This window comes from Apodemus sylvaticus, chromosome 11 (assembly GCF_947179515.1).
Source record: "Apodemus sylvaticus chromosome 11, mApoSyl1.1, whole genome shotgun sequence".
NCBI classification, from domain to species: Eukaryota; Metazoa; Chordata; class Mammalia; order Rodentia; family Muridae; genus Apodemus; species Apodemus sylvaticus.
In genome coordinates this window covers 37,283,052-37,301,227 of record NC_067482.1, presented here as the reverse complement: position 1 = coordinate 37,301,227, position 18,176 = coordinate 37,283,052, and the positions used below count along the sequence as shown (strand labels likewise).

Here is an 18,176-nt window from a genome sequence, read left to right as displayed (position 1 = left end):
GGTAGAACATTTACCAGAATGCACAATGTGCCGGGCACTGGGTTTGATCTCAGGTACTGCAAATAAGGAACTCCAGTTCCAAAGCATGATACTTAGTGTCTACACGGCAGTATCCCGATTACTGCCTCTTAGTTCACAGAACGGTGCGTTTAGAAGGGAGCACTGGCATCCAAGCGTGTGTGTTAGGCGTGTGTCTCGCTCTCTATTTGTGAGCATTGCTGCAAACTTCTCACGGAGTCACATGTAAGATAAAACGAGAGGTTCCAGAGAGGGCACCGCGCACGCTGGATGCACATGCAGTCCTCACGTTTGTTTTCTTTTTCTTTTCTTTCCTCTTTTTGGTTCACATTTGTTTTCAATTCCCCAGCTGTTTCCTTGGGATAAACACCTGGAGTTAGAATTACCAGGTCAAAGGGGATACACATTTGTAGGGCAGGTGTCATCTACTGCCAAGTTTTCTTCTAGAAAAGAAAAACGGACCAGATGAGTGTGGAGCTGGTGTGGCTACCCCTGCTCCGGCACATAATCTTAGTGTTTTGACTCTTTTCCAATGCTAAGAAAATGTCCTCTGATTGCTACAATTTGATTTATTTCGTTATAAGGGCATGCGAGTGTTTTCTATAGTAGCCCTGTTTGCATCTTGTGATCTCGCGTGTATTCCTGGCATGCACATTTTTTTTTTCCTGCTGTAGTTTCAGGTTTTTCCCCCATTGGCAGCCATTAAACCCTTTCCTTGAGCATGCTCAGTAAACATCCCTCTGCTGACTAGTTGCCAGCACTGTGTTCTTGACAATATGGAAAACTGCCCTGTAAATTCCTGACATTAGCTCTTGGCTTTAGACACGCTGAAAGTGTTTTTCTTGCTTCACAATTTGCTTTTGATCTTTTAAAAGTATGGTTTCATGATATCAACCTTTAAAATTTTTAGATAACTACATATCTACCAAGTGTTAGAGCCTCTTACCTCTACTTCTTGGTTTAGAACAAGGGCTCTCGACCTTCCTAATGCTGCCCCCCTGTAATATAGTTCCTTAGGGTGTGGTGACTCCCCAACCATAAAATTATTTTCATTGCTACTTTATAACAATAATTATGCTATTGGTATGAATTGTAATATAGAAATATCTGTTTTCCTATCATCCCAGGCAATCCCTGTGACGAGCCCTGTGTTCAACACTCAAAGGGCTTGAGACCCACAGTTGTCAACCACTGGTTTAGAGGATGCTCCCTGTTCAAGGTCAGATACAATTTTGCAGTTATTTTGCCTGTCTTTTGTTTCATGGTTGTCATTATTAGTATTAATTGTCAACTTTCCCAGGATTAGTTTTGAAACAAGCTGTCATAAGTCTCTCTAAGTCTTGCCCCCAAAGAATATGTTTTCCAAGTTGTGTGTATTATTTCTCCATTGTATGTGTTCTTTCTCCTGGGCTGGATCCGGCCCTCCTTGGTGGCCAGGAGAGGGAACAATGGCCAGGGAGGATGTGAAATGACCCAAGCCACCACTGATACCCCTACCAAAAGGCTCAGCTCTGTTCCCGATCCTGGAGGGTTCCCCTCAGCAGTGCGAGGTCAGCAAGAGCAGAACAGGCAAGAGCACCATTTCCCTTTGCACTAACAGCAGCCACTGCAGGAGAAATGACCACAGGTTTGCGGGGTCCACGCAGCCCCCACAGTTATAGACTGAGCAGGATCCTGGCCTCTCTCTCATTTCCACCTGGCACTTTCAGATTTCCACTCCCCGCCCCAAGCCCTAAGAGGAGCTGGTTAGTCTGCCTGTAATGACTGCTGATTTGATTTGTGGGTTTTAATATCTTTAAAATGAGGAGGGGCCATTCTAAAGCAAACAGGGTTGGTGCTCGATCAACGGAGCCTTGGCTGCATCCTCTGCTACGTGTGTTCGTAGCTCATCTTAGGCCCAGGGCTTAAAATTATAAAATACCTCTGTTAGTGACCTTTCTATCACTATAACAAAACACCTGAGATAATCAACTTACAAAGAGAAGAGGTTCGTTTTGTTTCACGATTTTGGAGGTTTTAGGACTAAGTGATCCGTCCAAGATTACTTGTCTGTATTGCTTTGGGGCATCTGATGAGGTGCACATTGTGATGGAAACATACCGGAAGTCAAGCTGTTCTCCTCTCAGCCAGGAATCAAAGCAGAGTGAGCCGGGACTGAGATCTCACAGTTCCCTTTGCAAGCCTTCTCTCAGTGATGTAAAGAGCCTGTCATAGGCCCCAACCCTTAGCAGTCCCACAACTTCAAAATAGTTCTGGATTGGGACTGAGCCGTTAGCATTTAGGCTTTTGGGAGACATTCAAAACTTCAACTATAGCTGGGCTTGGTGGGGCCTCCCTGATCGTGTGATAAAATGGCATCGTCAGGATGTACTCAACTCGTGAAGAGGACTTCTCATTACACATATGTCTTTTATCCTCATAGGTGTTGAAGACTTAGACTATTTCACATTATAGCCCACGTTCTTCAGAGTTTTGCACATGTAAATGCATCTCTCTCTCTCTCTCTCTCTCTCTCTCTCTCTCTCTCTCTCTCCCTCTCTCCCTCTCTCCCTCCCTCCCTCCCTCTCTCTTGCATTTAGAACATATTGTGTTCCTAAATGTCTGCTGAAGTTCTAACCTCCTTGAATTAATCCTACAATGGAGGAACAGAAGATCATGTGTGCTTCAGTCTGTGTACGGTAGGATTTCAGTCTTCTTTTTCATATCCTCTGCCATTTCCATGAGACTCTGGGAGGGAGAAAAGCAAAGGCAGGAGCTCACAGCTTCACCCTGTCTCTCGGGGAAGGGATGGGAATCATTTCTTGCGGGGAAGAAATCATTCTGTCTTGGTTTTGCCCAGCAAGAATAGCCTGGACCCTGACTGTAGGCTAGACATTCCCATGCTAGCTGTCAACTGGCTGTCACTCTGTAATGACTCCAGGGACATCCACACCTCCTTAGGAGATACACTCTGTGGAGAGAAGTTCCTTTTCTCTGGCATGTATGGAGTGATGGACTTCACACTGCTGCGGCTCTGTTCCTACACACTCTGGCGGGATTTGCGTGGGGATTAGCCTGTCTTCAGGTAAACACCTCCATACTTCATTTCTGTTCAGTCCTCTGATCCCAGTGCTGAGACTTTATTCACAACACTTCATAAATCTGTAACCACGGAAATGTCTTCTCCCCACCTGCCACTGACTTCTTTAAATTTCTAAACACATTATAAACCTTGTTTTATATGTGTGTGTATATAAAAAGCCTTGCAAATAAATAAAAATTCACACACCAAAACAAACCAGACCCAAAGTCTGTATCTAGTTAGTTAGAACAGGCATTTGCAATGAAAGCTCACCATAACACCCTTAACATTCATTTGTTTATCTATACGGTTCCCAGGCCAGCTTCACACCAAGGTGGAGACTGAGCCAGGGACTTATGAGCTTAGTAGGGGAAGTGAGGGTATCCTGCCTCCAACTGTAAGAGTCAGCTACGACACAGAAGGGTAACTGGCTGGCAACAAGTAATTGAATATTTTCAATATAGGGACTGGGAGGATTCAAGGTTTCTAACCAGACATTGTAAATGTGTGCCGATGGCTCTCATCTGATCGTTAGCATTGTGTACATGATCATCATGTTATTCCATACACAATAGATATGTACAATTATATCAATTAAAAATAAATATATCAATTAAAAATATTATTTTTTGTGAATTATTGTTTTTGTGGTGAATATTATTGTTCTTTTACTTTTAGACTGAACATAAAAAGTTTAACACTTTTGTTTGCAAATTCAAGCCAGAGACATGTGCTGCTTCCAGAGTGGTTCACACGAAGCCTGGAGCCTCTGGGAAGGGCTGCGGGCTATTTAAACTATTTATGTATATGACTTATATATATACACGGATAAGCTTCTTTTTCTCCCTTCGATGAGTCTAGCCCTCTAAATTTCATTACCAAAGAGGTGGAGTTCTGGTGTGCAGCTGCTGGGCAGACTGAATAAGGATAATTGTGTACTGCGTATTTGGAGACACTAGGGGAAAGCACTGGAAATGTTTTCATCATTTAAAAAAAAAGATAAATGTTGAAGGAGTTACGTTCAACATGACTTGACAAGCTTATACATATATGCAAACCCCACATGGGACTTTATGTTCAAATTTAACATTTGAGCTAGAAAAAACATTTTAAAAAGAAAAAGAGGCAGGGCCAGGAGAGAATTTGATGGGCAGCCAGGCCAGGTCTTCTCCGCCCTCTTGGGCTTTGTCGGGTCTTTGTTCCGCCCCTGGCTGCACTGGTACAGAACCACTTAGCTGTGATTAAAAGGAGGGGACCGAGCGGCAGGGCGGGGCCTGCGGTGCGGGCGGGCCGGGCGACAGGGCTGCGCGGCGCTCAGTGCCAGCTGCCGGGCAGCATGCACACCGGAGCGACGACCGGCCCGCCGCACCGACGCCGCGGGGACGCTTGACCAGACAGACAGATAGAAGGGACCACAGGACCGAGGAAGGACGTGCGGCCGGGGACAGCCTCTGCAGACCGCGCCTCGGCGACAGCGCCATGGACGACCTGGACAACACCACCCTGCTCCTTGCCCCGTCCTCTCTGCTGCCTGACAACCTCACCCTGTCGCCCAACACCAGCAGCGCGAGCGCCAGCACCTTCTCGCCTCTCGCTGTCACCTCCAGTCCCGGTCCTGGGCTCAGCCTTGCTCCGAGTCCGAGCATCGGCTTCAGCCCCGAGTCGACCCCGACTCCAGAGCCCACGAGCAGCAGCCTCGCGGGCGGTGTGGCAGGCCAGGGTTCCTCCGCCTTCCCCCGGCCCTGGATCCCCCACGAGCCCCCGTTCTGGGACACGCCGCTCAACCACGGGCTGAACGTGTTTGTGGGCGCTGCCTTGTGCATCACCATGCTGGGCCTGGGCTGTACCGTGGACGTGAACCACTTTGGGGCGCACGTCCGTCGGCCCGTGGGCGCTCTGCTGGCTGCGCTCTGCCAGTTCGGCTTCTTGCCACTGTTAGCTTTCTTGCTGGCCCTCGCCTTCAAGCTGGATGAGGTGGCCGCGGTGGCCGTCCTCCTATGTGGCTGCTGTCCCGGTGGAAACCTCTCCAATCTCATGTCCTTGCTGGTGGACGGCGACATGAACCTCAGGTATGGCCTCTTTCTTACCCCAACCCATAGAATTCACAGTGAGAGGGATGTGTTGGAGCTCTTTGGGAGGAAGCCCGGGGTGGGGGGAGGATAGATGGGGTGGAGGGGATATAGAGGCTTGGCTTTGAAATCCTGTCGGACGTTTAAAGATTGTGTATCACTGGGGGAAGATCTAGACCCTAACCTAGCTGCTTAAAGACCCTAGGATTTCACGCACATCCCCCTCCCGGAGAGACAGGGTCTTAGCTCACGTTTCCAGTAACTGGAGAGCAAAGAAAATGGGAGAAGTCGGAAGCTAGGACTAGACGGAAATGCAAAAAAGCAAATCCGGACTGTAGTCCCATAAGGAATGTAATCTCGAGAGCGCAACATAATCGAGTTTAATCCAACAAGTAGCGTCGCTGGTTTCTGTGCTGCAGGCTATTTGGTAGGGTTAAAAGAAAAAGGTTTCCTCACAATCATCTAGTTTCCAGGCTTCAAGACGCCGGGGGCAGCTGTCCTGGGTCCTGGATCCTAGATCATTGTCTTGTCTGGGATTCTTGTTTCTATTGCGACAGGATAAAATAGATTCTCTGCAGACTTCAAGCCTGAGGCTTGCAGTGCCCCCACCTCCCTTCCCGGGCTATGTAACAGGTAAGGAAAGTCATGGCTGACTCTTTGGCTCAAATCCCTTTCTGACTTCAGCTCATGCCTTTTTGCAGCATCATCATGACCATTTCCTCCACGCTCCTAGCCCTGGTGTTGATGCCCCTCTGTCTCTGGATCTACAGCCGGGCTTGGATCAATACCCCTCTGGTGCAATTACTCCCCCTAGGGGCAGTCACCCTGACTCTCTGCAGCACTCTCATCCCAATTGGGCTGGGTGTCTTCATTCGATACAAATACAACCGGGTGGCTGACTACATCGTGAAGGTAGGCTCTCTGCTTCTCTTACCTAGAGTCTGGTCTGTGAAGAGTGGCAGACATGCTAGGAGGTTTGGAACGCAGGGAAGGGGACGAAGAACTTTCAGGGGCAGAGTTAGGTGTATACAGCAAGCCTAATGTCTGAAGTGGGAAATTCCTAGTCACATCTCAAGCTGGGAATAAAGATGCAGGTTGCAATCCAATCCCGGTGCTCTAGGCCTGAATCAGGAGGGTCTGGAGTTTGAAACCAGCTTGGATTACAAAGTAAGACCCTGTCTCAACTCCTACCTGGTAGGTGGTAAGGCCTCTGAAAATAAACAATTAGTAATCGCTCATTGGGACACAATGTGGTCAAATGGCAAACATTAGCAGAGTGTAGTGCCGCATGTCTGAAATCCAAGCACTTGGAAGGCTGACGCCTGCGGATCACTGAGTTCAGGGCCAGAGTCTGGTCTGCACAGTGAGTTCCAGAACAGGAGCTGCATAGTGAGACTAGGTCTCAAATCAAACATCGAAACCACAAAATGGCAAGCAATTCCCACAGACTGAATAGTACTAAAATTCAGAGCAGATTGAGTAAAATTATTCAAGACATTTTATAATGCATTAGTATGTTTTCAAGAGTTGGACTTTAATTCTGAGGAGACAAAACCTGAAATAGGTAGCCTTAAGTAGCTTAATTAAAAATTCAAATTAGCAAGATAATGTTCTCAATGTAATAGAACACACAGAATGTTGGCCTTAAAGCACAAAAGCAAGCCAGGCCCTGAACAGAGTAAATTATGTTGTCATTTCTAAACCCTTGTATCTTTTTCCTTCCCTGTTGCATTATTTTATATGTTTTTTAAGCTAATGAAATGATAAGGGATTACTATTATTAGAAAATATTTTTAGGGGACTAGATAGTTTAGTGGTTAGGAGCACTGGCTGCTCTTTGAGAAGACCCAGGTTCAATTCCCAACACCCACATGGCAGCTCACAGCTGTCTGTAACGCCAGTTCTAAGGGATCTGACACCTTCACACAGACATACACGCAGGGAAAACACCAATGCAAATAAATAACTAAATAAAATATTTCTGACATTGACTTACTTTTAAAATAGATATTTTAGCAGCATGTACTTTCTGATAGTTGGCCAAAGAATATTAATTTCACCTCTTTTGAAAAATTAAAACAGTGAAAAACCAAAAACCGAATGTTCATTTCTGGAAGTAAGGTAACTAAATGCATGGTAACGAAGGTGCAAAGACAAGTTTCCTTAGGTTAAGAAAGAAGGGCCATGTCAATGTCACAACTATGAGAATTTAAAATACAGAATCTTTGTTGTTGTTTTACTTTTTTTTTTTTTTTGAGACAGGGTTTCTTTGTATAGCTCTGGCTGTCCTGGAGCTCACTCTGTAGACCAGGCTGGCCTCGAACTCAGAAATCTGCGTGCCTCTGCCTCCCAGAGTGCTGGGATTACAGGCGTGCGCCACCACCGCCCAGCTTGTTGTTTTACTTTTATTAACTTATTTTCTACTTATACAGAGGAGCCAACTTTCCCTAGTCAGAGAAACAGAGGGTTCGATTCTGCACACAGATTTGGCTCTAAGTGAAAGCAGTCCTATACTATAACCAATAGGGTTTAATAAACACACCCTTACACTGTCTCACCCCCATGGATGGTCATGAGATGCATTTCGTAAGCGCAGCCATTCAGCTGTGCTCTGTAAGCACGGAGAGTGGACTTCCAATCTCAGCGCCCACACAAATGACTTTTCTTTTCTTTCATCTCCTTTAAAAAAAAAAAAAACAACTCTTAAATCGCTTAAATGAACGTTGTATTTAACATCCTCAGAATGAAGAACTGAATTCCCTGTCAGTGCCTTCAATATGATACACTTTGGAAATGAATGAAAGTGTTGCTTTGTGATAGTTCTCTGCCAGCGCGCATGTGTTTTTATATACCTCAGGAAGCTATTTCAGTGTGTCCTAGAATAGAATGTTTGACCAGCCAAGATACATTTTAAATGTTTTTAAAAGATTGCTAGGTGCAGGTCAATCCTAGAGACTCCAGAAGAACTCCCTCTCTGGTCTGCTCCCTCAGAGAGGCAGAATTACTACTCTTGAGGATCTTAGATCCCTGCTGCACTCACACCTCATGGGAAAACAGCAACTATGTAGCTAAAGGGACTGGGGAATTAGATCTCTTGTATCTGCACACCCTCTTTCACTTGAAGGAGAGAAATGTACCACACAGATCATCAACAGTGCACATTTGATCCGGTCAGCAGCAGCAAACCTAAAACACCCTAAGAATCACGAGAAACTTACAGTCTTGAGATTTTTCAGGGATGACTCAAGGAGCAGAGGAGCAGAATTACAAAGAATTCCTCATATCTTAGACTTTCTCTCATCTAATGAGTCAATAATTGTTTCCACACTGTTAGCCATCTTTGGAGCTGTACTGTGAAGGTTAAAAAGATCCTAAACTAAGTTAATTTTTATTGGAAATGCTAGAAGCCTTTTCTCTCTGGTGTGAAATGAGAACTAATTTCATGTGAAGAGCACTGGGTTCAGGAGAGGTAAACACTACATTGTCCAGTCTAGTCCTCAGATCATAACCGGGTTCTTGGGCTGAATTCTAGCTGCTCCATTTGAAAGAAGCATGGCGGTAAATTAAACACACACACAAAGAATAATAAAAGTTGCATGACTAAGGCTATGAGGCTGAGGGGCAGTGTGCCTAGAAACAATAATCTTCCCCTGATCTTGGGTTATCATTTCGAAAACCTTTTCAGAAGGAGTAGCCTGTTTTTTTTTTTTTTTTTTAAGATTTATTTATTTATTATATGTAAGTATAATAAATATACTTACTGAAGACTGTAGCTGTCTTCAGACACACCAGAAGAGGGCATCAGATATTATTACAGATGGTTGTGAGCCACCATGTGGTTGCTGGGATTTGAACTCAGGACCTTTGGAAGAGCAGTCAGTGCTCTTAACCACTGAGCCATCTCTCCAGCCCAAGTAGCCTGTTTTTCTGTTCTTCCACTCAAGGCAAGTGCAAGAGCCCAGAGAAGCCACTGGCTAAGCCTCCAAGCAATTATGCCTAAGGAGCTTCAGGCTTTGGACATAGTCTGGCAATGACCTCCATTACAAGCGGGAGGTCAAATTCCTCCTCGGTGATGTTGTTGCTGATAGGTTGCCTGTCTGTCTTCTTCCCAGGTTTCCCTGTGGTCTCTGCTTGTGACTCTGGTGGTTCTTTTTATAATGACTGGCACCATGCTGGGACCCGAACTGCTGGCAAGCATTCCTGCAACGGTTTATGTGGTCGCCATTTTTATGCCTCTGGCAGGCTACGCCTCGGGCTACGGCTTAGCTACTGTCTTCCATCTTCCGCCCAACTGCAAGAGGACTGTGTGTCTGGAAACAGGAAGTCAGAACGTGCAGCTCTGTACGGCGATTCTCAAGCTGGCCTTCCCGCCACGGTTCATAGGCAGTATGTACATGTTTCCTTTGCTTTATGCCCTTTTCCAGTCTGCGGAGGCAGGGGTTTTCGTTTTAATATACAAAATGTACGGCAGTGAGATACTGCACAAGCGAGATGCCCTTGATGAGGATGAAGACACAGATATTTCTTATAAGAAACTGAAAGAAGAGGAAATGGCGGATACCTCCTATGGCACCGTGGGGACAGATGACTTAGTGATGATAGAAACCACCCAGACCTCCCTCTGAACGAGGAGATACTCGGGAGCCTCCATTTGGCTGAAATATCACTTCCTGTTTGTGACCATGGTAGCGCACATGGTTCCCATCTAGGATAAAGATGGGTTGACACTTCCTGTAACAGATTTGATCTTCCCACTGTAAGGTTGTATGTCAGTATTAACCGTGTGTTTTTATAACTCAGCCGTCAGTGTCTCAATATTGCTTACACCTGGATTAGCTAAAGTGCTGCTTTCTCTGCTTAAGTAGTGTGTTGTTTGGTTTCTGTTTTTGTTTGTTTGTTTGTTTGTTTTGCCGTTTCCACCAGCATCGCTACAATTCCAGTGGGGCTGGAAATGTCTGGTGCACACACATTTACATAAAATTATAAAACAGAAACATGGGCTTGCTCAGCTTACAAACACCCGATTCTGTTCAGTGCTAGCCTGTATTGAGAAAAGTCCAAAACGGGTCAGTGAAGCTACAGGATAGCATTTCATCGGCAAACCACTATCAAACCAGAGAAAAATCATAGTGATGTATGTGACTACTTGATCTAGTATCTGTTGTTAATAGCCATCAACGCTGTCCGGGGGTGAAGGCATTTCCCCCGTATGTTTCCTGTATTTGTATAAACGCATCTCAGATCCATTAATCGTCTGAAGGAATGGTTTACTTAGGGAAATGTGTGGGTGTCACTTCAGAGAAGAGAAAATGGGTACTTCTGTTCACCCCTGGGAAAGGGCTGTAGCTACAGGCTTTCCTTCCTGAAAGCGCTGAGGCTGGGACACTGTCCTACTGCTCTGAGAGAAGTGAGCTGTGATCTCAGACAACCTAAGAGGCTCAGAGCAGTCTCCTAACCTTGCTATTTTGCTCCCTAATCAGACACTCGGGCCTCCCTTGCCTTCCTCATAGCTGACATCTGGAGAGATGAGGATGGGGCCCACCTGGCTCGGTGAATGCCGGGCATGATTCTGGGGTCATCTCAGCTAGTTCCCCTACAAATCGCTACTGTGGCTAGCAAGAAAAGCTCTTTTTCTGCATCGACAAGGTGTGTGTGTGTGTGTGGTCGCCTCTTAACCAGTGTTGGGAGAGGCCGGGGAGGGTTTCGTTCCGCGCGGCTAGAGGGTGGTAGGGCTTTTTCTACGGGTGCGCGGCCGCCTATTTAACGCGGCACGGAGGGCAGCTGGGCCGCGCTGATGGCTGCCTGGGCGGGCGAGGCGCAGGGCGCACCCATGTTTCCGACGAGCACGCCCCACCCGTGTCCACATCCTTATCCGCCTGCCGCCAAAGCCGGGGATGGCTGGAGGTTCGGAGGCAGGGGCTGCCGGCCGACGCCCCCCTCCTTCCTCCCCGGCTACAGACAGCTCATGGCCGCGGAGTACTTCGACAGCTACCAGCGGGCACAGCTCATGGCCCTGCTGTCGCGGATGGGTCCCCGGCCGGTCAGCAGCCGCGACGCTGCGGTGCAGGTGAACCCGCGCCGCGACGCCTCGGTGCAGTGTTCGCTCGGGCGCCGCACACTGCAGCCCGCACGGCCCCGAGCCAGCCCCGACGCCTGGCCGGGTTCCTGCCAAGCCCGTAGCCCCGCCGGCGCCGGGAGACCCCCGCGATCCTGGCGCACCGTTGCCCTGTACTCGCCCGTGACCTTCTGTGGCCTTTCCTCCTCGCTGGAGGTGGCGAAGGGCAGGCAGAAGCCCACGAAGGGAGAGGAGAGCCCGGCGCCCGCGGGGACCTGGCAGTCGGAGCCGGGAGAGGAGATGGAGATGAAAGCGGCCCCCGAGCCGAGAAGCGAGGAGGGCGACGCCCAGGCTGAAGGGCAGGCGGGACCGGAGCAGCCACCGAAGGAGGAGCCCGACAGTGTGACCGCGGTGCAGTCTGAGCCTGGGAGTGAGGAGCCGTGTCCTGCTGCAGAGATGGCTCAGGACCCGGGTGACTCGGCTGCCCCTGGAGACCGGGCCTCCCCGCAGAGCACCGAGCAGGACAAGGAGCGCCTGCGTTTCCAGGTGAGGCCTGGCCGCCTCCAGAATTGTAAGGCTCCTTCAGGCTAAGGGTAATGCAGGGCATAGAACTCATGAATGACATCAGTCTGCATTTTTTTTTAAAAACGTGTATGGGTGTTTTGATTGCATGTAGTGTCTGTACACTTTGTTGTAGTGGAGAGATGGGAGAAGGGGGTATTAAGAGGGTGTCGGATCCCCTGGGACTGGCATTTTACAGATGGTTGTGAGCCACCCTGTGGGTTTTAGGAACGGAATTAGGGTCCTCTAGAAGAACAGGGTGTTATTTAACAGCTGAGCCATCCTTCCAGCTCTTCTGCATATAGGATTTTGCAGCCGCTGCCTGTTAATGCAATGGGAGGCATTTACCCAATAAAATCAGCCCATACGTGGGCCCGACCCACTGGCAGGCTCAGGGCCTGGGAAATGCCAGTGCAATTATTTGATTCTGCTCACATGAACACTACAAATGAGGCCTCCACAGTGAACACACACAGTCCAGTTTGAACCATACTTCAGACGGCTGAAGGAAGATAAGTATACACAACAGAAACATCATCTTGTGAACTTTGTCATTGGGAGAGCCCGTTTCCCAAGGTCCCTTTTCTTATTTCCCCTCAAGATGTGGGGAAATCTGTCTCAGTTGATTTGCTGGGTTGTTCTCTGCCCGGCCCTTCCCTTCATTTCTGCCTGACTTACAACAACAACAACAACAACAACAACAACAAAACCCTCAGCATTCATCCAGAAGGCCAGCGCTGCTAAACTGTTGGATGGTCTTGAGTCGCTGCCTAGGCTAGCCAAACAAGGACTGGGGGAGGGGGCACAAAGTGCACCAAGAAAAGACTCTGAGAAATTCCTTGTTTTCCAGTCATTTCAAGGCTGTTGTGTTTGGGGATGGGGTGGCCGTGGAAAGGAGTGTCAGAAAAGATAGTTGTAAAAGCACTTGGTGGTTACTGTTCACAGCTGGGTGTGATGCAGAAATCTTAAGCTTTCTGGTCTCTGGTGTTTGTTGACCTATGGAAATTGCGTTTCAAAGTTCTTCCAAGCCCCTGCCACTCCTAAAGGCTTAATTATAAAAACTTGTTTCCAACTTGTTTGTCACTGAGAAGCTGGAGAAGTTAAGAAGCAGGTGCTAACACTACATAGTTCAGGCCAAAGGAGCTATACTTAGATAGCAGGTCATTTTGGAAATTTAGCTAGCATCACAGAGAATTTAATATCGGTTGAAGATTTTCAAAGGTTTTAGAAGAGCCTTTCTCTTTCAGTGTAACGTTTTCATCTGTGAATGTCCTAAGATCATGCATCACCCCACGTAAAAGGCCCAAGGGAAGAATCTCAATCTCTAAACAGCACTCGTTGGCTTTCCCCTTGTCTGAGGGGGTTTGGCCTCCGATTACATATTTGTTTGCTTGAGTTCACCTGATTAATTTAGAGGTTGACCCAAGTCTAGCCTTACTCCCACGGTAATTTTAAAGTATCAAGTGGAATCTGGTCCCAGGTTCTGAAATGAGGGTAACACGGGCATCACTTGCTTAAAGTTTGGTACCCTGCTGTTCAGTTCTTAGAGCAGAAGTACGGCTACTATCACTGCAAGGACTGCAACATCCGGTGGGAGAGCGCCTATGTGTGGTGTGTGCAGGGCACCAGCAAGGTAAGAGACACTGCGCAGCCGCAGCCAGCCATCCCGTTCCTGCATCCCGTTCCTGCTGTGTGCTGCCGCTGAGCATGTCGGCCTCACGCGGATGCTGTTTCTCATCACAGGTGTACTTCAAACAGTTCTGCCGAATGTGTCAGAAATCCTACAACCCTTACCGAGTGGAGGATATCACCTGCCAAGTAAATCAAACGTTTGCATTTCGGAAGAGGGGTTTGGTGCACTACTTTGAATATATTTCTTGAAGGAGGTGTAGGTTCCCGGTAGCCTTTGGCTCTACTTTTTCTTCTTTCCTTTTCCTTTTTAGGGGGTGGTAGAAAGTCCTCTCCACCATTAAAGGGGGTGCTTACTCCCTTCTGCTCTTGCAAAACTCGATCCCCCTGCCCCTATGGAGTCTGTTACCTCATTAGCGGTATAGAAGGCTTGCCTACCTGCTACTTGCACTTGGCATAAAGGAAAACATAATGCAAAACAGAGTGCCATTCTGCTAGCTCGATAACAACACTACTATCCCCGTGCTACACGGGAAGCACCTTTCCAAGTTAGGATATGAAACACAAGAAATTGAGCTTCAGCTTTTCATGAGAGTTTACAAAGGGAGTCTTCCTGTAAGACCATTCTCCACTGTCTAGCTCTGTGCGGTTTACACAGCACTATGGCTGGCTGCCAAGAGTTTGCTTGCTTGCTGTTAATTTAGTACTGGGCCAAGGGACTTAGATAACCTTTAACAGGTAAATGTTATCACTTTTTATTGTTAAGGTTCATCACAGAGCTAAAGGACTTCTATACAGTGGGTAATGGGAGAATTAACTACCTTAGGGTGGGCCTCAAGAAAACAAGGCTGGAAAGCCACCGAGACCCCATTTAGAAAAGGTGTTTGTAGGCACCGTTCTCCAATAAGGCGCCCTACGCTTCCCTGCACTTGGCTCTCCATGCCCAGCATGTGCACCACTTGTTCTGGAGTCTGCTTGGAAGCTCCGAGAATCAAGGGGGAGACAGGGTTCACCCTTTGCACTTTTCACTCTGATTTTTCAGAGTTGTAAAAGAACTAGATGCACCTGCTCAGTCAGACTTCGCCACGTGGACCCTAAACGCCCCCATCGTCAAGACTTGTGTGGCAGATGCAAGGACAAGCGTCTGTCCTGCGATAGCACCTTCAGCTTCAAATACATCATTTAGTGAAAGTCAAAAAGAAAATGTTCCTGCTAGCCGGGGCTGATGGAGTGGCCAGTGAGCTTTCTCCTGTGCGCCCTCTCTACTTCTCCCTTCTCAAAATACTTTGAGAAAGGCAGTGTACTTTGAGATAAAGTCTCTGAATAAAAAGGTGTTGCAAACAGTCTGAGGCTTTATCTAATTCATGTGTCAGTTTGAGGGGAGCATGTGCTGAAAGTCGGTAACTTTGGTAACATCTGTTGATGCAGAGGTGGGCCAGGCTGACTTCGGGAGGTTACAGGCGCTTCATTCAACTCTTAAGGTTTCACAGACACATTTCCAGCTTCAGTCTGTAGGTTTGAAGTTCCTAAGAAAGAGGTTATTAAAAAGGCCCAGCACAGCCGGGAGGTGGTGGCGCACGCCTTTAATCCCAGCACTTGGGAGGCAGAGGCAGGTGGATTTCTGAGTTCAAGGCCAGCCTGGTCTACAGAGTGAGTTCCAGCACAGCCAGGGCTACATAGAGAAACCCTGTCTCAAAACCAAAAAAAAAAAAAAAAAAACAAACAAACAAACAAAAAAAAAACCCAGTGCACATTAAGTTGTATTGTGTTTTTTCAATTTAAATTAGTCCTAATTGAAAGGTCCCCTTGGAAACCTGGAGAGCCCAGTGCCAGTCATGCTGGGTGCATAGCCTCAGGTTCTTCTAATGAAGCAGGTGTTAACACAAGTATCACAGCTGGAACCAGGTAAAAACTGTGCTCCCCTTCCAGTTTTTCTAAACATTTGTGATAGTAGTGTCCAACACGTGTCCACCAGAAAGTGGAAGCTGGTCTGGCACCTTGGGCACTAGAAAGTATTTGAAGAAACATGCTCAAAGTCCAAAGTGGACTTGATGACTCTACAGTGTCCTTGTGAGGAGGAGACAGGTCCACCTGGGCCAGGTTCATCACTGAACAATCAAGCTGCTGTGTGGGCCGTGCTAGCAGCCTTCCAGTCTCTTCATGGGTGTGTCTATCAAGTATCCTAATGCTCACAGCAAATAAGACAGAGGGTTAACATGACGCAGAAGCTATTCTTCGCTAAAGGCCTCCATAAAGCATAGCTCTGCCTATCTCCACTGAACTGGAATTTGAGTCAGTTGAGTTTGATAGAAAGACCCATTTCATGCAGGGACAACATGTGCAGAGACCCTCTGGTAGAGAAAACCAGAGAGGCTAAATACTGAGTTTATAACAGTAGGTAAAACTAGCCATTGGGACTGGCCATTTCGTAGTTATCCATGAGAAGGCACTAAAAGGGGTCTTTTCATTTTTATTTTATGAATATGTGTTATGCCTGCATGGTATGTGTACTGCATGCACACCTGGTGCCCAAGAAAGCAAGGAGAGGGCACTGGATGCCCTGGGGTGGAAGTTGTTGCAGTTGAAAACTACCATGTGGGTGTTGGGAACTGAACCCCAGGTCCTCTACAAGGGCACATTAACCGCCCTTGTAGTCTGTTAACTGCTGAGCCATCTCTCAAGCACCCCACTAAAACATTTTAAAGGTGTATTGTGGATAGTGGACCAGGCGGATAGATCACCTTTTAAAGGAAAGTACTCTAGGTGCTTGCAGACGGGCAAGGAGTTTTATGGACTAAAGTGGTGCTGGTTGGAAGTGGGCATTACGAACCCTGTGCTTAAAATGTGCTGGGCTTCACTTGTTCTCATGGGCTAGCTCTTACTTAGGGGCTGCGTGACTAGGTCCACGCAGGGGTCATCCAGTTGACTCCTGTCCTGAGTGGAACATGATATACATACCATGTGCTCAGTAAGTACTTGCCAAGTAGATGAACTAAAATACCTGCAGAGTCCCAAGACAACACCACTGGCTGCTCGAGTGGGTAGTGAAATCATTTTGTTGAACTAATTTTCACAGGGCAGCTAATATTATTTGGCAAGGACCAGAATGCCAGCCCCAAATGCCAATACTGAACAAAGTGACTCAAAAAGTTTCTGCCTTTGATGCCAACATTCTAGTGTCGATTCCTGTCACATTGTTTATACGTGTGACCCAAAGCTTAGAGAGCATCAGACTCTCAGACCGAAAGGCTAGCAGGAAGCACTCTTTAATGCTCTCTCTGCATGTTGCGAGAATTGTGTTTTATGTAATTTATAATTTTCAAGGTAACCGTGGACCACTTTAAAAACTAGGGGAAGGGGCTGGAGAGATGGCTCAGTGGTTAAGGGCACTGACTGCTCCTCCGAAGGGCCTGAGTTCAAATTCCAGCAACCACAGGATGGCTCACAACTATCCGTAATGAGATTTGATGCCCTCTTCTGGAGGATCTGAAGATAGCTACAGTGTACTTAGATCAGAAAACTGGGCATGACACTTCCTGAGGACCCTGCTATACCACTCCTGGGCATATACCCAGAGGATTCCCCAGAATGCAATAAGGACACATGTTCCACTATGTTCATAGCAGCCCTATTTGTAGTAGCCAGAAGCTGGAAAGAACCCAGGTGTCCCTCAACGGAGGAATGGATACAAAAAATGTGGTATATTTACACAATGGAGTACTATTCAGCCATTAGAAACAATGAATTCATGAAATTCTTAGGCAAATGGATGGAGTTGGAGAACATCATACTAAGTGAGGTAACCCAGTCTCAAAAGATTAATCATGGTATGCACTCACTGATAAGTGGATATTAACCTAGAAACTTGGAATACCCAAGAAATAATCCACATATTAAATGATGTCCAAAAAGAACGGAGGAGTGGCCCCTGGTTCTGGAAAGACTCAGTGCAACAGTATAGGGGAATACCAGAACAGGGAAGTGGGAAGGGGTGGATGGGAGAACAGGGGGAGGGAAGAGGGCTTATGGGACTTGCGGGGAGTGGGGACCCAGAAAAGGGGAAATCATTTGAAATGTAAATAAAGAATACATCGAATAAAAAAAATACTTTAAAAAAAAAAAACTAGGGGAGAAAGAAAAGCCTCATAGAGACTATTGGCTTTTTCCTGATGTGTGGGTGACACTTCTCCGACAGAGCAGTTCACTGTGTTCTGGCACTGGTCTTCCTAAAACGTCCCTTAGCCATGCTTCCAACCAAGGTAGGCGGGGCTAAGAGCCCCAAGCTTGGAGTCACTAAACCTGGACACAGCTCCAAACCCTGCCAGTGCATCCTGGCTTCCCAAAGAGCAGGACTGGGGAACTGCCCGGTCTCTCAACTTCCTGTTTAAAATGATGAATTCTTCCCTATTTAAGATGGTAAGTTTGGTGAAGAGGATTATATGTGGCAGACACTAGGTTCTTGCAGAATCAAAGAAGCTGATTAGAATTATGCACTAATTTTGTCAGCCCATACAAACTTCAGAGTCAGGTGTGACGAGGATCCGAATGGATCTGGTTTTTGTTTCTTTTGCAGATGTATTCCTCCCCCAACCCCCAACATCAGTACCAAATTAGTTACATAGGAATTGTTCAAAACCTTTAGGTAGTCAATTTAACTTTCCCCCTGCCTTTTAAAACTGAAATTATACTTGAGAACTATACAGGTAACATGTCATCTAGAGTCATCTTCATTTTATTTTATTTTATTTTATTTTTGTTTCCTTCTTAAAATACCACACAAACC

At 46.9% G+C, this 18,176-nt stretch overlaps 2 protein-coding genes across 2 annotated transcripts; both read left to right on the top strand.

The window, feature by feature from the left end:
* The first annotated feature begins 4,558 nt into the window (after window positions 1-4,558).
* Slc10a4 (solute carrier family 10 member 4) lies at window positions 4,559-9,773 on the top strand. Its single transcript, XM_052199773.1, has 3 exons — window positions 4,559-5,148; window positions 5,850-6,060; window positions 9,261-9,773. The coding sequence occupies exons 1-3, from the start codon at window positions 4,559-4,561 to the stop codon at window positions 9,771-9,773; spliced, it is 1,314 nt and encodes a 437-aa protein (XP_052055733.1).
* A 1,205-nt stretch (window positions 9,774-10,978) lies between these two features.
* Window positions 10,979-14,739, top strand: Zar1 (zygote arrest 1). The gene is made up of 4 exons (XM_052198996.1): window positions 10,979-11,749; window positions 13,305-13,397; window positions 13,508-13,582; window positions 14,436-14,739. Exons 1-4 carry the CDS (start codon window positions 10,979-10,981, stop codon window positions 14,577-14,579), a joined length of 1,083 nt encoding a protein of 360 aa, XP_052054956.1. The 3' UTR covers window positions 14,580-14,739.
* Window positions 14,740-18,176: the final 3,437 nt, after the last annotated feature.

Excerpts from the sequence above, each read along its gene's own strand:
- Slc10a4 (XM_052199773.1), top strand. The coding sequence starts at position 4,559 with ATGGACGACCTGGACAACACCACCCTGCTCCTTGCCCCGTCCTCTCTG. Across the intron at positions 5,149-5,849 it reads GACGGCGACATGAACCTCAG|CATCATCATGACCATTTCCT; the intron begins GTATGGCCTCTT and ends GCCTTTTTGCAG. Across the intron at positions 6,061-9,260 it reads TGGCTGACTACATCGTGAAG|GTTTCCCTGTGGTCTCTGCT; the intron begins GTAGGCTCTCTG and ends TCTTCTTCCCAG.
- Zar1 (XM_052198996.1), top strand. The coding sequence starts at position 10,979 with ATGTTTCCGACGAGCACGCCCCACCCGTGTCCACATCCTTATCCGCCT. Across the intron at positions 11,750-13,304 it reads AGGAGCGCCTGCGTTTCCAG|TTCTTAGAGCAGAAGTACGG; the intron begins GTGAGGCCTGGC and ends CCTGCTGTTCAG. Across the intron at positions 13,583-14,435 it reads TGGAGGATATCACCTGCCAA|AGTTGTAAAAGAACTAGATG; the intron begins GTAAATCAAACG and ends CTGATTTTTCAG.